The sequence below is a fragment of the Carcharhinus amblyrhynchos genome, chromosome 18 (assembly GCF_965287045.1).
Source record: "Carcharhinus amblyrhynchos chromosome 18, sCarAmb.v2.hapA, whole genome shotgun sequence".
Lineage (NCBI taxonomy): Eukaryota > Metazoa > Chordata > Chondrichthyes > Carcharhiniformes > Carcharhinidae > Carcharhinus > Carcharhinus amblyrhynchos.
In genome coordinates, this window is record NC_137341.1 from 33,027,986 (window position 1) to 33,045,362 (window position 17,377).

Below are 17,377 nucleotides of genomic sequence, written 5' to 3' on the forward strand. Positions count from 1 at the left end.
GGCAAATCATGCTTGAATTTTCTGATGCAGAAGTATTGAATAGAAAAGCAGAAAAGTTATGTAACCCTACTTGTAAGCTCTGGTTAGGTCTTAACTAAAGTATTGCATCCAGCCCTGGTCACCACACTCTAATGAAGGAAGTAAGGATCCTTGAGAGGTGCGGAGGCAATTTATCAAATAGGGAATTTGAACTACCAGGTTAGGTTAGAGAAGATGTGGTTGTTCTTGGAGCAAAGGAGATTGAGGGGGATATGATACAGGTGTACAAGATTATAGGGTTAAATAAGGTAGACATCAGAAAGTTATTCCATGAGCTGATAGTACGAGGGCTTAGAGACACAGATTTAAGGTTTTGGGCAAGAGATATGGGAAGAACTTTTATATACAGTGAATAGTAATATCTTGAAATTAGGCAGAATTTAAGGAAATAAATTTGCAGGCGTGTGGGAATAGAGGGGGGGGAAATGAGATTAACTGGGTTGCTGTATAGAGCCAGCCAGCATAGATTCTGGGCTGAATGTACTGCTGTGTTTAATGACTAGACCATTATAGAACCTCGTTTTAACCTCTCCGAAACTGTGTAATGCCTTTCCAGTAAGAGTTGATGGATAGTTTTGAGCATGGAAGCTAATTTCCAACTCTGCCTGTGATATTGGCTGGCACCTCTCTCTATCCCTGTGTGACGTGTAGTATGTTATGATGGTGAATGTGATTGAGTTAGCTGCCTTTTTGTTTGTCTTTATTGTTTTGTGTCAAACAGTCTTGATGTCACCAAGTGTACTGGTTTTACTGTGCTTACAATCTAAGCTGGACTGAAGATCACCATTCTATGCAATTTGGAATGTGCTTTTTTTCACAAATTGATGTTGAAAGAAGTGCCAGCTTGGTAAAATGCAGTAGAAGGTCATTAGCTGGCTTCATAAGTTTGAGATCCAGTAAAGCTACAACATAAATTCTCTCAACCCAAATTTAAAACAACTTGTGTTGAGCAGCGCAGTGCTTTTAAGATTTAGTTATTGATTTTCAAAAGCAGAAGTAACTAACCCTGAAGTGTATCTTGACGGTATTTGAACAAAGAAATGCTTATGATGAAGTTTTTGTCAATTCTGCTTAATTTTTCAGTGAAGCAGAATAATTGACTGTATCAGAATTGCAACTTTTAAAGCTGCAGAGCTAAGTTTATTTTTCACACCAGCTTCACACACAGGAGGATGCTATTCTGGTTGGCCATTTCATCCTTAATCCTGGATATGTGATTGAGCCAGATAGTACATTTTCCTGTGACTGACGTGTGGTCACTGGTTGTGAAATTTAAATAAGTAGTTAACTAACCATTGTCATTCTGAAGTTGCAGTTAATGTATTTTAAAAGGGTCTTTGGAGGAAAAGAGGGCAATTGTTACTGAAATCTGCTATCCTGTGATGCATGTAAGCATTTCTGCCATGCTTTTACATAACTATAATTTGTCCTGGCCTGTGAAATTTCATTGAATCCAAGGATAAATTAGTTATCAGCAATTGTAATGCACCAACAACTTGCGAGCAGCACCTTCAATCTCAGTCTACCTCAGTAGACGTACAAATTTAGTTTAATTCTTGCACTTCGTTATGGAGTTGTTTCCACGTTTATCTTAAAATGAAAGTTTTTAAATTAAATACTTAAGCAGCTGCTGAAGGGAAGGATGATAATATTTTATGCTGTCAAATAAAATTGCGTATCACAAACTTATTGGATTTAGAGATTACAGGGCTACACGTATTTCTCATGGGACGCTTCAGATTCACAAAGACACCCTTTAACATCCAAGTTATGGGAGGACAGTACATCAGGCATGAACGAAATGCTTTTGTTTGTATACATTCTTCGAACATGTGCATTCTGGCAAGATCTGCATTTATTACTGATCGCTAAAAGCCTTTGAGAAAGTAGTAGTGAACCTATTTGTCCAATTCAATTTCTGGTCAATAATGACTCCTGAGATGTTGATGGATAGGGTATTCAACAATAGTAATGCCATTAAATGTCTTGGGGAGATATTTAGATGCACTCTTGTTTGAAATGATAATTATCTGACAATCATGTGGTGCAAATGTTATTTGCCACTTATCAGCCAAGCCTATATTTTGTTAAATTTTAGCTATATTCAGGCATGGACTGCTTTAGTATTCTTGAAGTTGTGAATGGAATTGAACACTCCAATCAGCGAACGTTCTTGCTTCCTAATGATGGAAGGAATGTCATTGATGAAGCAGCTAAAGTTGATTGAGGTTTACAACATTACTTGAGGAGCTCCTGCAGCAATGACCTGAGCTTCCAACAGCAGCAGCTGTTTTCTTTTGTGTAAGTATGACTCAAACCAGTGCAGAGTTTTCTTCCTGATTGTCAGTTTTGTTAGCAATACTTGATATCAAGTATAGCCATTCTTGCCTCACCCCTGAAATTTGGCTCTTTTGTCCATGTTTGTTCAAAGCTGTAAGTTTGGTGCAGAAAGGCCCTGGCAGAACTTAAACAACGTATGTCAGTTGATAAGATTTGAGAAAGTGCTATTTGGTAGCACTGTTGATGACATCTTCCATCTCTTTGAGAGTTGACTAATCAGATATTGATCAGATTGGTTTTGTTCTTTTTGCACACAACCTAGTAGCATTACCCAGGCCTTCTCCCCTACTCTCTCTCCATAAACCTACGCATTCCCCATGGCTAATCCACCTAGCCACAGGGCCAATGTAGCATGGCCAGTCCACCTAACCTGCACATCTTTGGACTGAGAGGAAACCAGAACACCCGGAGGAAACTAATGCAGACATGGGGAGAACAGTCCCCCAAGGTTGGAATTGAACCCGGGTCCCCTGGAACTGAGATGGCAGTGCTCACCACTGTGCTACCATGCCAACTATACCTGGACATTTTTCCATATTGTTGAATAGGCGGCAGTGTTGTTTCTGTGCCGGAACAGCTTGACTCAGGGGCAGCTAGTTCTTGAACTTAAGTCATCCTCAGTACTGGAATGTTTTTGTAGTCCATTGCCTTTGTGTTCAGTGCATTCACCAGTTTCTTGATATCATAAATGAAAAGTGGCATGAGGAGAAAGAGAGAGAGCATAGACCCAGTGAGATTTGAGAAGTGGTGTAAAGATGATGTTAAAGGCTATGCATCCGAATACATACAGCATTCGTGACAAAATGGATGACTGTTAGCGCAGATAGAAATAAATAAATTCCTTGATAGAGAATCTTCCAAATTTCACTGGATTCTGAAAGGGATTGGAAAGTAGCAGCAGTTAGTTGCTAATAGAAAGTACATTTTTGGTAGACTGGGGAATTGAGTTCTGGGCTGCAGAGGAGAAAGTGGAGTTGAGCCTACAAGATCAACCATGATCTTATTGAATGGCAGAGCAGGCTAGAAAAGCTGAAACATCTACTCCTTCTCCTCAGTCCTAATATTCCTATGAAATGAGTTGGCTTAACATTGGTCTCTGATACTGGGACCTTGGGAGGCAGCCAAGATGCATTAGTACTTCAGACTAAGATGATTACAAATTTCTCAGTCTTGTCTTTCACACCGACATGCTGGGCTTTCCTATCATTGAGAATAAGGATGTTTCTATAGCTTCTTCCTCTAGTTAGTTTGTCCATCACCATGCATGTTTGGATCAGCCCACTGTTTTAATTAACCACGTACTAGCCTGGCCCTCACCTCCTGTCCCATGTTCCGGCTTCATCAAATACTGTTTTCTGGTCATTCACTCAAGTGCTGTTAGTAAAATTTTGCAGTGTGCAAAATGGCTGCTGCATTTCCCTACAGACCAAAATTAATTACACCCCAAAAGTAATTTGTTGGCTTTACTGCCCTTGGAGCATTCTAAAATGCCCAACAAGAGTGAACATCTTGAAAAGAGAGTGAGGAGGATGAAACATGCTTTCTGATCTGATATTTTAACTAACTGTTTTTTGTGGGTTGTGAATTCATCAGGGATTGTGAAGGCAGCAAACAGTTGAAGAGTTGAAGTGGAAATGGAGCTGGTTAGTGGGTGGTTTGCAAGGATGGGGTTCAATGGTTAGATTTTTTGAGGAGAGAGTAGTGACAGCAAAATTGAAAGTGGGTGATAGTGAAGGAGTTGCAACTATTTACAGTGTCAGCTGCCTGTGATGAGGAAGGGAAGTTGGGTAATCAGTCAACTCCTGGAGTACAAGAAGAGAATCATATAGAACCCCGCAGACCGTATGACTTGTGTTGAATGTATACGTATCACAATTGTAATGAAGCACCTCCGAGTGCAACTTGATCTATGTACACAACATAAGTACCACTGCACTTTTTGTAATCACTTTGTTGAAATGTCTATCCCTTTTTGACTGTGTTGAAGCACCTCAGAGTGCAGCATGATCTGTGTAGAAAACCTGAATATTATTGCACTTACTGTGATCCCCATTTTTGTTTTTTTTTGTAATGTTCTTTCAGATACTTAATGAATATTGTGACAGTGTACCTTTTGAGTTTTTACATCATGTTTTCTTCAGCTCTGTGTTGCCAAGTTGTCTGTAGAAGTCCTTTTATTGCTACTAAAATGGGGTTAGTTTATTTTTACTCTGGGATTTTTTTATGACCCTGCATTGTTAGGAGGGAGGTCATACATTTTGGACAGTTTTAGTGAATTTAAGATTTCATTTTCTGTGTGGCTGGCAGCAGTGTTAGTTTAGAAGGGAAATCAAGTTGAAAAGAAGTGTTTCTCTCTCCCTGTTTTTTGGAAATTCTGTTGACCAGCTGAAAGTGAGGCTTCTTGTTTCCTGGGATAGAGAATCTGCTGTTGGTGGCTCAACCAGAGTCTGTCCCAAGTATTCTGGGAAGCTGTTCTGACTCCAACCCTGTCTGTGTGCCTCGAACTGCAGCATTCATCCAAAGGACTCAGTCCCAATATCATGCAAGCATTAGTCGTGGCTGTATTAAACCTGTGGAAATAGTGTTTTTGTCAATGGGAAGTTTTATTTGATTGGAATGTTTTAGATATATTTATTAATATATTTATATTTATTATATCACTTTTTTTTGTAATTGGTAAAAGCTGTTACTAATTTTCTCTATACATGTTAATTGTATTCTTAAATAAACTTTGTTTGATAAAGGTTCTCTAGTGGGTCACTTGAATCATACCCAAAGTGAAACATATCATGCTTACTCTAGCCAAATGCAAAGTTCAAAACTTATGATCCAAACAGACTTCGCAAAACACTTTGGTATGATTCAGATCAGAAACTCCAATGTAGTATATTTTTGCAAATAAAAGCCTCCTGAGCATAGATGATGCAGAACTAAGTGTTAGACATTCTTTGCACCTTTCAAAAAATTACTGTTTGCATAAAATCCTAAAATCAGAGGTTGTGAAAATGATCATGGCAAACCACTCACGCACAAATGGTTCTTCTTTTACATTCTGCCACTTTGTTATTTTGTCTCTCGTTTGTTATTATTAACTACTTTTGATTTTACAGCATTATTACAAGTTACTTCTGGTATTTTTGTTTGCGTCTTATTATTTATTTGAAGGGTGGGAGCAGGCGGGGTCACCACTTGGACGGTTCTGCACCAACTCAAATTCTGTAACTTCAAAAGATGAGTATTCTGGACCATGGACCATGCAATCCAGACCTGAGACCATATGTTGCATTTACTATTGCAATACTTTTTATATACTACTCATAGCCATATAGTTTTCAAGCTTTAGTGAGTCTTTTACGTTGGTAAACAAACAGCAGTGAACCAAGAATACACCCCTTGTTGGCCTGCAATTCCTCCCTTCAAAAGTGGTAGTTGGTCCAGAACAATATTTGGCCTTGCTGATTTCCCATCCAGAGGCATATCTAGTTTACCCTCATTTGTGTTTGAAGAGTCTTACCCACATTAAATTAACTAACTTCTCTAGCTATACGTCCCAGTTTGCGCTTGTCTTCAAAACGCTTTCAATCCACTTAAACTTGCTCCTTTTTCCTTTTTTTTTAAAAGTCTCCTTTTTAAAAAGAAACTGTTGTTTGATGCTTTTCATCTAATCTGCCTTGTACCTTCCTCTATATCGTCCTTTTCACTCTGATAAACTATTAGATCCTCGACATGAGTGGAGCTGTAGAAATGTTGCATGTACACTTGCTTTTATTAATTGAAACATTGCTCGTCAGTGGTACTGTAATTTAATTTAATCAAATCTGGTGGTGTGGGACCTTGCCTCCCTTGGTTTACATTGGCGGGAGTGGTAAATTACATAAAAGCAGTACAAAAGTAGGCTGACTTTGTTTTGGGCTGCTTTATCATAACTAAGTGACTTGAAACAAATTGAATTGCAGTGAATCCTTTTCTGAAGGCTGAGCTGATGGCCTGCCCCATCAATCAGAAAACTCTGTCCCTGTGTGTGTTTTTTGCTCATGAAATGAGTGTCACTGGCTGTGACAACATTTATTGCCCATCCCTGACGGCATTTAAGAGTGAAACACAATAATGTGGGTCTGGACTCTTTCTAAAGGGCATTAATAAAACAGATGGGTTTTTATAACCCTGGACAGTGGTTTCATGGTCACCATTAGACTTTTAATTCCAGATTTTACTGAATTCAGATTTCACCGTCTGTCATGATGGGATTCGAACCCAAGTCCCCAGAGCATTATCCTGGGTTTTTTGAATTACTAGTCCAGTGACAGTACCACTACACCACTGCTTCCCCAAAGCATTGAACGTGCTTTGATTTGATGAAGCAAAGTAGCAAGGACGGGAAACTACTCTCCTTTTAATGTTAATTTGTGGAAAAAGAAAATGGAGTATTAAACTCCCTAAAAAGCCTTTAATCTCATTTAGAGCTATTTTTCTGGTGAACTGTTATGTATTCCATTATTGTGATGTAATGCAAAAGTTATGAAGCTCCAGAGGAGCCTCTGCATTTAGTAATTATTAATACTGTTTACAAGATTCTGCATGAATTCCTCTCCCTTGATGTAGTTCAGTTAGCACAGATTTATGTGAATTCCCTGATATTACTTCTCACTTTGGCTTCTCTGCCTGACATTCTTCCAATCCTTACTTTTCCCACCCACTACTACCACCACCACCACCACCCCTATTCCCTACCCACTTCAATGAGCTGAGGAGGCTGCTTTTATATTTGTCATTGTTCTGCTGCAAGATCAGTTATGGTGTACTTTGGGGTGTCTTGCTGTGTTTTTGAGTATTATTCCTTCAAATTGTGTTTATTGTGAATTTACTTTCAATATGATCCCCAAGATACACGAATCCTCCATTTACAGTTTTCCATTTATTACACCATACAGTTCTCATTAACAAATATTAATGTTAGTTTTGCCAGTGACATCCCTATATCATAAGTTTGAAGAAAATAACTAATACCTAAACTGCAAGGATATCTAGTAGGAGTTAACGGGGAAGGGCAAATTTTGTGAGAGTTTTTTTTTAATATGACCAATGCATTTTATCTTTGGGAATGTGCTTTCCAACTTTGTTTGAAGCCTACACATTACCTGTTGTGAACCAAGTTAGGTACTGCATAGAAAACAATAGCGGTGAGAATTGGAACCAATTGAGGGCCAAACGTAAAGTTCAGGAACTTGTATCATCTGCATGTGCGATCTGGAGTTTCCCCAGTTTCTTGTTGCTGCAGACCATTCAGACTGAAGTCATTGCTGCTGCGTCATTGCTGTGTACACAGTGGAATACGGAATCCCGGATTTCCCTTTAGCTATTAGATTTCAGACCTGTTAATTGAACAATTCATGTAGATAAATTACAATTCTGGCAGAAATCTTGCATTAATACAGATCATCACAAAAGTCTCACCCTCAGCATTGCTGCTGTATTTCCCTCTGTCTAACTTCCAGAGATGATAGGGCAATGATTCCAGAAGCCAAACTCCTTGCCTCTGTCTGACTTAAGGCCAAGTTCAGTGTTACCCTATCTTTTCTTTCTGATTTTATCTTCCCATTCTTGGAATATCTTGGAATTGTGCACAAATCTTTTTGGAAAAGTGTATTCAATGATATAAAGTATATTGGTAAGTCCTCCAAGCCAACCTCAACCTATATTAATTTCAGGTTAATAAATGCAGCCTCACTGTTTTCGCAGGCATCTGAAGAGGCTTCTCTGCGTGCATTAGAGAGTCTTATGACTGAGTTCTTTCACAGTTGCACCACAAATGAGCGAAAAAGGGAGATTGGTAAGTGATTAGAGCTGGCTGTTGCTCTAAATTATCATATGTTTTTGGACGAATTTCTGTGTTGTTGTAGAGCTCTGATGACTTGACACTTGTTCTTTTCCACGTGGAGGCATGTGAGAATTATTCTATTTTTATTCCTTTCCCCTGACTTGGTTAAATCTTTTCTGTCTGCTGCATTCTCCAGGTCACTTGAGATTAAGAATTTAATGTGCTGGAAATTATACCCCTTACTATTTGACTGTATTGTAACGCTTACCAGCTGGCTGTTTTTGAAGAGAGATATGGAAATTCTCTTTGAAATTGGAATTGTCTCATCTGCTTTGCCCGGAGCCTGTCATATTGTAGACCAAAGTTTATAATGATTCTCCTTGGATTGCGTTTAGAGTGAAGGCGACATTGATCTCCATCACTGCTCAGACCTGTAAACTTCTTTGATCTGCAGTGAATGCACTCTACTGCTTCTGTTTTTACTTAAGACTGTCCATGTCTGTTTAACAGTGATTGTAAATCCTGTATTCAAAATAGTGAATAGCAAATTCAGTTCCTTTATCAAAAAGAGAGATAGGGAGCAGGAAACCACAGGCCAGTTAGCATAACATCTGTCATAGGGAAAATGTTAGAAGCTATTAACAGTGTTACAGCAGGGCACTTAGATCAACTTAAGGTAATCAGGCAGTGTCAACATGGTTTTGTGCAGGGAAATCTATGTGATGTGAGTAAAGGAAAACTAGTGGATATAGTGTACTTAGAATTTCCAGAAGGCATTTGATAAGATGCCACATCAAATGTTATTTAAGCTCATGGTGTAGGCGGTAACATATTGGCATGGATAGGAGATTTTCTAGCTAACAGGAAATAGAGAGTAGGCATAAATGGGCCACTTTCTGATTGACCAGATGCAAAAAGTGGTGTACTGCAGGATCAGTGCTAGGGCTTGAACATTTTTACAATTTATATAAAAGTCTTGGATGAAGGGACCAATGCCATGGTTGCTAAATTTGCTGATGATGCAAAGATAGGAAAGTTAATTGTGAAGAGGACACGAGGCTGCAAAAGGATAGAGATAGGTTAAGTGAGCAGGCAAAGATGTGGCATATGGAATACAATATGGGAAAATGTGAAATTGTGCATTTTCATAGGAAGAATATAAAAGAAACCTATTATTTAAATGGTGAGAGATTGCAGAGTTCTGAGATGTAGAGGAATCAGTCCTACTGATGAATTGGAAACAGTTAATATGCAGGAACAGCAAATTATTCGGAAAGCTAATAAAATGTTATTTATTGAAAGGGAAATTGAATTCAAAAATAGGGAGGTTATACTTCAGTTATATAACCTTGGTGAGACCATATCTGAGTGTTTTGTACAGTTTGTTCTCAATTAAGGAAAGATACAAATGTGTTGGAAGCAGCTCATAGAACATTTACTAGACTAATATCAGGAATGTCAGGATTGTTCTCTGAAGTAAGATAGGGCAAGCTTCTATCCTCTTGAGTTTAATAGAGTAAGAGACAACTTGATGGAAACATATCAGATCTTGAGGGGTACTGGCAAGATGGATGTGGCAGAGATGTTTCCTCTTGTGGGAGAATTTAGAACTAGGGGTTGCTGTTTAAAAATAAGGGCTCATCCATTTAGGACAGACGAGCATTTTTTCTGAGTTGTGGGTCCTTGGAACTCTGTTCCTCAAAAGGTATTGGAAGCAGAGTATGAATATTTTTAAGGCAGAGGTAGATAAATTTTTGATTAGCAAGAGGTGAAAGTTATTAGGGATGGGCGACGGAGCAGAGTTATGATTATAATCAGACCTATGATGTTATTGAATGATGAAACAAGCTTGAGGGACTTGCAGCTTGTATGCAGGTATGTATGTATGTATCTTTGTGTATCTTAATAACTCTAAGGCACATTTTCATCTGAACTTTTAAAAGATTCTGACTTTTGTTTAAAGTATCATGGATGTTTTTATTTGAATCAGTTTTTAACTGTTAATGGGTTCTTAAAACAATATGTATATTCTGATTGGAGTGTGTATTTAGTTTTTGGGATATTGGCAGTACCTACATTATGCTGGTTTCTATTGGAAATTTGCCTCATTGAGCATTCTTTGTTCTACAGAGGAACTGTTAAATAACTTTGCACAGCAGATTGGAGCATGGCAACATTGTATTTACTTCTTATCCAACACTCGTAATGAGTATGTCATGATGTACAGCTTGACAGTGTTTGAGGTGAGTCAGAGATATTGAATGAAAGCTGTGTGACTAACAGGTCATGTAGGAGTTTGCACTAGCCCCATTGTTTCCTTTTGTTTTCAAAAGCAGAATTCAAACATGGGGTTGCTAGTAATGGTGCGACTTGGGATTGAAGTCCCAATTTTAGTTATGTTCAGCACAGTGACGGTGTATGGTTGGTTTCTAACTATGCCCAATAACGCTGTGCAAAATTTATGGGCTGAATTATCGGATGAGGCTGGAGGTGGTGTGGAAGGAGAACCTTTATCTCGGGAACATTGTAGTGGTTTCCCCCCAGTGTAAGGATGCATATAGGTTGCAAAAAATGGCTGTCGGGCGGCAGGGTAGAACAGTGGTTAGCGCTACTGCTTCACAGCACTGACAAACTGGGCTCGATTCCCGGCTTGGGTCACTGTCTGTGTGGGTTTCCTGCAGATCCTCTGGTCTCCTCCCACATTCTGAAAGATGTGCTGGTTAAGTGCATTGACCTGAACAGGTGCTGGGCTCTGATGACTTGGGGAATTTCACAGTAACTTCACTGCAGTGTTAATATAAGCCTTACTTGTAATTAATGAATAAACTTTACTGTTGCCTAATCCACATTACATAACTTTCTATAAAATGGTGGACTCATTTTAGTTTGCAATATAGCACTGCAGATGATTTATTTGATATGTTGATTCAGTGCACCCCAGCAGGCTGGGGTGAGGTCACTAAAAATATTTACTGCTGATCAACAGCAATCTGTAATTGTAAGGTGATTTTAACAAAATGTACCATGGCATTTTCCAAAATTGATATTGAACTCACGTGAGCACAGGATTCTGACCCCATAAATAGGGCAGGAATTAAAGGTAAACAATATGAACTAGCTAGTAGTGCGGTTCTATAATGGCTGCTTTTGATCCACATCCTTTTTTAATGCCAGGTCAAAGAATTTATTTGTCTGTAGTTTAAACTAATATTTTATTCTGAATTATTTATTTGTATTATCTTTATGAAAAATATCTGACTGTTCTGCCCCTCAGAACCTGATTAATAAGATGTGGCTGGGAGTTCCATCTCAAGACAAAATGGAGATTCGAAGCTGCCTACCCAAGCTTCTGTTGGCACACCACAAGACAATGCCATATTTCATTCGCAACAAGTTGTGTAAAGTAATTGTGGATATCGGGAGGCAGGATTGGCCAATGTTTTACCATGATTTTTTCACCAGCACATTACAGGTAATGTAGGCAAGTGAAACGTAAAGGCTGTTGATCTGGCTACACCTGGAATTAATATATAATGGCATAATTGCATTAACTGCTGTGCTATAATCTGTTAATTTAATTTCCCATAAGGGAAAACTGGTCTTCCAAAATAAATCCAAATTCCTTTTCTAGCAACATTCTAACATGCGTATCTTGTCTCTGTTAGTACCCTTTGAAGAAGTACTTCTTGCTTTCGCTCCTAAATTGCCTAGCTGTGGTTTTAATTTCTACCCTCTTGTTCTGGACCTCCCCCACCAAAGGAAATATTTTCTGTATTTACTTGATTGAATTCCTTAATCATTTAAAATACCTTGGTTTGCTACCCTTCAACTTCCTAAAGTCAAAGGAATACAAGCTAGGTTTATGCAACTTTTCCTCGTCATCTAACCTTTCCAGTCCATGTATCGTGCTGCTGAATTTACCGTGTATGCTCTCAATATGCAAAATGCCTTTCCTGAGGATTGGTGTCCAGAACTGAACCCAGTACACTCCAGTTGAGTTCTAACCAGAATTGTGTGCAACTGAAGTATCACTTCCTTAATTTTGAATCCCCGTTCACTTGGGGTAAAGGCTGACAGTCAAGTAGCCTTTCAAAACTAAAAGGAAGACAGTTTTGTGCTCGTGTACTACTAATCCAGTCTTTTTCACTTCCCTTCACATCAGTTAAGTGACAGGTAGAATTGCTAATTGACTGCTGCTATGCCACATACTGTTTGAGGCTGCAGTAGGGTTGGTTTGCAGCTGCAGAACTCTGAACCTGTCCAAGCTTGAAGTGGCAGTCTGAGGGTGATACCAGAAGTGTCAAATCTACCAAGGTTTTAAATGGGTATTGTTAGTCTCTCACTGAAAGCATCAAACTGCTTCATTTACATCAGCTGTTTCAGTCTGACCAAGGTCAGAGTTAGATTCAGAACTTGGACAGCTGCAGCGCTTCATTAGGCTTTTCAAAATTCAGTGCGTTCAAGTTATGAGTTATCCAGTTGCACTGGGTCAGGCACAGGTTGCAACTTGCCTCTGTCATGTCTCGTGGTTAGCATTTGTCTCAGTTGCATGTCAGAGGGCATTTAAAAGAGACTCATTCATCTTCAGCTAATAAAGCGCTTGGTCAGTCTTTGTACCTCCTGGTAGGCTTACCTGCCTGTGTAATTAGAGCTACAGCAAATGTTGTCTCTGGAGGCAGAGGGAGGAACAGGAAGAGGTGCACTGCTAAGCTGAACTATTTCAAGTCACTTGTGAATACTATGTTATAACAACGCCTATCTGTCTGGTTCTGTGCAAGCTGTGAAATGTTTTCCTATTTAGCTAATCCAGGCTCCTTCCACCACGCCTTTGGGTCTGATCATGTTGAAGACTACCTCGGAGGAGTTAGCGTGCCCACGGGAGGACCTCAGTGTGGCACGGAAGGAGGAGCTCCGAAAACTGCTGCTGGATCAGGTGCCAACAGTACTCGGCCTTATCACAGGTCAGTTATGAAAATGGTGGTCATTGTACAACAGTGAGTAAACACAGGGATTGTCACAGCAAGTTGGGAGATCAAAGCAGAATTGTTGTGAGAAGAGCAGTGGGGCAAGTTATTTTATTCTGAATTATTAGGACATAGAATGCTTCACTTCAAACTGTTGAGGCAGTGATTATTAACAATTTGAAATGAAATTGGTTAAATGCTTTAAAAGGAAGAATATAAAAGGATGCAGGCAAAGGACAAGAAAGTAGACTTAGTGTAGCTGCTTTTGAAAACGCACAGGAACCTACGACTGAATTGTTTCCTTCGCTGTAAATTCTCTAATCCTATAATGTTTAATCTGTGAATAACTACCATTGCGTGGACAACTTCAGGTTGAGAGGTTGGATATAAAGGGAAAATTGAATAGTATTTGAAGCTGAGAAATATGTAACTCCTGACATAAGATGGACCGATGGCAGCCTCCTGCCATGTCATATTCTATGGTTTTGTGGTACCAGATTAGATAATTCGGCAGCCAAGGTTGTGGATCCAGTGCTCCAGAATAATAAGCTGCCAAGAACAACATAGTCCATGCTCCTCAGTATGAAGCCAGTTAGTTTTCATGTAATGAGGAAGTCATTGTACATAAGTAATTAAATTTGACAGATCATTGTACCGTGTGATTGAGAACTACCCATAAATGTAAAAATGCATTATGATCAAGGGGTTTTCTTACAACTTTTTGGTTAGATGTTGGTTGGCAGATTTGCTAGTGTTCTCTCACTTAAATTGATGTATTCAGGGTTCCAGAACTTGAGCATATGAACCAGGCTGGCACTTCAGTGCAATATTGAAGGGGTTTTCCATTGTTGGAGGTATCACTTCTTGGTTAAACTCAGGTTCCATCTACTTCAGTTACAAGTGAAGACCTAGTGTCACTATGCAAAAGAGTAGTGGATTCTCCTGATGCCTTGGCCAGCATTCCTCCCTCGCCAACATCATCAGGAACATATAACTAGTCATTTATCTCATTGCTTCTTGTCCACAAATTGAATTTCAGATTTGCGCAGATGAGTGATTACACAAGAACATCCCAAGGATGTTATGAGATACTTATAAATCTTAGCTTTTTCTATATGTGGATGCATTAAATTCCAGTATACAAAACAGGTGACATTTTGAACATTTGCACTTCAAATTACTGCAGTTTGCTAATAGGTCTTGCATGAAGAAACAGTAATACTTCCATTCATGGTGTTTGCATTTTGTAGCAAGTACTGAACTTTCCCCCATTTTTAAGAGGAAAATGGTTTCCACAAAAATGACATGATCATCTATTTCATCGTAAACTATCCCTTCTTGTTCTTCCCCTGTGACCACTGACGTTCTCCAACATCTTTCCATTGTCGTTCAACTGGATAGGACTGCGCTCAGCTAACTTCATTCCTATCTACCTGATCATAGCCAGAATATCACATGCATTGGCTTCTCTTGCTGCTCTCCATCACTACTGATGTGCCTGAAGTTTCTATTCCTTGGTCTCTTTCTGTTTCTCACATTTTTTTTGCTGCTTCTTGTTTATGTGATCCAAAAACATAATTAGGCTTCACATGTATGCAGGCAACTTCTGGCTCTATTTCACTACCACTCTTGATTCTCCCATTAATATTTAACTGTCATGGTTTGAGTCATGTTGAGATCAAAAAGGAGGTGGTATTGGGGTTCTTGAAAAACATTAAGGTAGGCAAGTCCCCAGGGCCTGATGGGATATACCCAGAATACTGAGAGAGGCAAGGGAGGAAATTGCTGGGGCCTTGAGAGAAATCTTTGTATGCTCACTGGCTACAGGGGAGGTCATGATGTGGAGATGCCAGTGTTGGACTGGGGTAAACACAGTAAGAAGTCTCACAACACCAGGTTAAAGTCCAACAGGTTTATTTGGTAGTAAACGCCACTAATCTTTGGAACATTGTTCCTTCATCAGGTGAGTGGAGAGTTCTGATCACAAACAGGGCCCTTAGTTTGGCCACACTTGGAATATAGTGTTCAGTTCTGGTCATCACACTACCAAAAGGATGTAGAGGCTTTGGAGAGGGTAGAGAAAAGATTTACCAGGATGTTGCCTGGTATGGAGGGCATCAGCTATGAGGAGAGGTTGGAGAAACTGAGTTTTTTCTCACTGGAACAATGGAGATTGAGGGGTGACCTGATACAAGTCTATTATGAGAGGCAGGGACAGATTGGATAGTTGGAAGCTTTTTCCCCAAAGTGAAAGAGTCACTTACTAGGGGGCAATTTTTTACAGAAGGTGGTGGGTGCCTGGAACTCGCTGCGGGAGGTAGTAGAAGCAGATACAATAGTGACTTTTAAGGGGCATCTTGACAAATACATGAATAGGATGGGAATAGAGGGATATGGTCCCCAGAAGGATAGGTGGTTTTAGTTAACGTGAAGTATGGTCAGTGCAGACTTGCAGGGCTGAAGGGCCTGTTCCTGTGATGTAATTTTCTTTGTTCTATCAGATTTTTGTCTGACGTCACTATTGGATGAGCAATAAATTCTTTCGGTTAAATATTCAGAAAATCCCTGCAATAAATTCTGTTCTGTAACTATGAACCCCTTGTTAATTGAGACTGAGCCAAGCTTCTCTCAACGTTGTTTTCATATTTTACATACCCACCACACAAGTGCCACGCAATGACCATGTCCAACAGAAGAGAATCCAACCATCTCCCCATGACATCAGTGGCATTATCATCACTGAATACCCTACTGTCAACAACACCATGGGGTTACTGTTGACCAGAAACTGGACTGACCAGCCATATAAATACTGTGGTTGCAAGAACAGGCTAAAGACTAGGAATCCTGTGAAGATAATTCATTTCCTGACTTCACAAAGCCTGTCCACTATCTAAAAAGCAGAAGTCAGGAGTTAGATGAAATGCTGTCCACTTACCTCTGACTGAACTCCTACAATACTCAAGAAGTTCAACACCACTCAGGACAAATGAGTTTGCTTGATTGGCACCTCACCCACTCTTCAACATCCACTCCCTCCACCACCAACACAGTGGCAGCAGTGTGTAACATCTATATGACGCACTGCAGGAAGCCACCAAAGCTCCTTCAACTGCACCTTCCAACCTGTGACATTGACCACCTAGAAGTACAAAGGCAGCAGAGAATATCACCATCTGCAAGTTCCCCTTCAAGCCAACTACCATTCTGACTTGGAACCACATCGCAGTTCCTTCACTGACACTGGTTCAGAATCCTGGAACTCCCTAACAGTATTGTGCGTAGCTACACCACAGGGACTGCAGTGGTTCAAGAAGGCAATTCAACCATCACCTTCTCAAGTGCTATTAAGAATGGGCAATAAAAAATACTGACCTGACCAGCATCACCCACATCCCAGGAATTTTTTTTAAATCGTGAGATGAGCAGCCTGTCTTCTTCCTCTCTTTAAATTGCAGAAACCCTATAACTTTCCAGTTCTGGTCTCTTTCACATCTTCAGTTTTCTTTGCCTGGTAACCTTGTGCTCACTGCTGCTCAAAACTTGCCCAGCCCTTCAACATGCCAGACATGCTCCCTAAACAAAACCTTTCTTCAATCACTAGCTAGCTCCAACTTAGTAACTTGAAATTCTCTGTGATCTGCATTTTATTTTCCTAGCTCCTGATACCAATTGGCCTCTGATTTTCTGCTACTTTGCCCATGAGCAGATTTTCCAAATTTATTCTGGATAGTTTCTGTTTTCTTCCCATTGAAGTCAATCTTGTTTAAATCTAAAATCTGAACTGTTTCATGTTTCTACCTTTTCAGGCATTCTTTCAACATTATCTTGGACTTGGTCACATTGTCAGCGAGCATTTCCCACAGATTAGATGGTTCACAAAAACTAATTACTCATTAAAATTAATATGGCCTTCCACAGGTTGGCTCTAGAACATACAGTTGCAGAAATGATTTTGCACACTGTCAAGTTCATTATCTTGTGTGCTTGTCTTTTCATCATGTATATGGAAGTTAAAATCCTTGATTTAAAAGCTACGCTTGTCTAATCTCTGTTTATCACTTCAGTTACTCACCTGATACACAGCTCCCACTTTCTTCTTAAATTCTTTTGTATTTCTTGATTATACTCTCATCTCCGCTGCTTTCTTATTTATTATCTTACCCTTTTGTTAGGGTTTGAGATCAGAAACCCCAAGACATTATGAAATAAAATC

The 17,377-nt window shown here is 39.5% G+C and overlaps 1 protein-coding gene across 4 annotated transcripts in view; it reads left to right on the forward strand.

Annotated features, from left to right (window-relative positions):
• Positions 1-17,377, forward strand: part of xpo6 (exportin 6) — a 116,642-nt gene that overhangs the window by 28,059 nt on the left and 71,206 nt on the right. For all 4 annotated transcript variants that reach the window (XM_080206709.1, XM_080206710.1, XM_080206711.1 and 1 more), the window contains exons 2-5: positions 8,119-8,209; positions 10,328-10,440; positions 11,472-11,669; positions 12,999-13,158. In XM_080206709.1, coding sequence (XP_080062835.1) covers positions 8,119-8,209; positions 10,328-10,440; positions 11,472-11,669; positions 12,999-13,158 — 562 coding nt within the window. The remainder of the gene's footprint in view (positions 1-8,118; positions 8,210-10,327; positions 10,441-11,471; positions 11,670-12,998; positions 13,159-17,377) is intronic.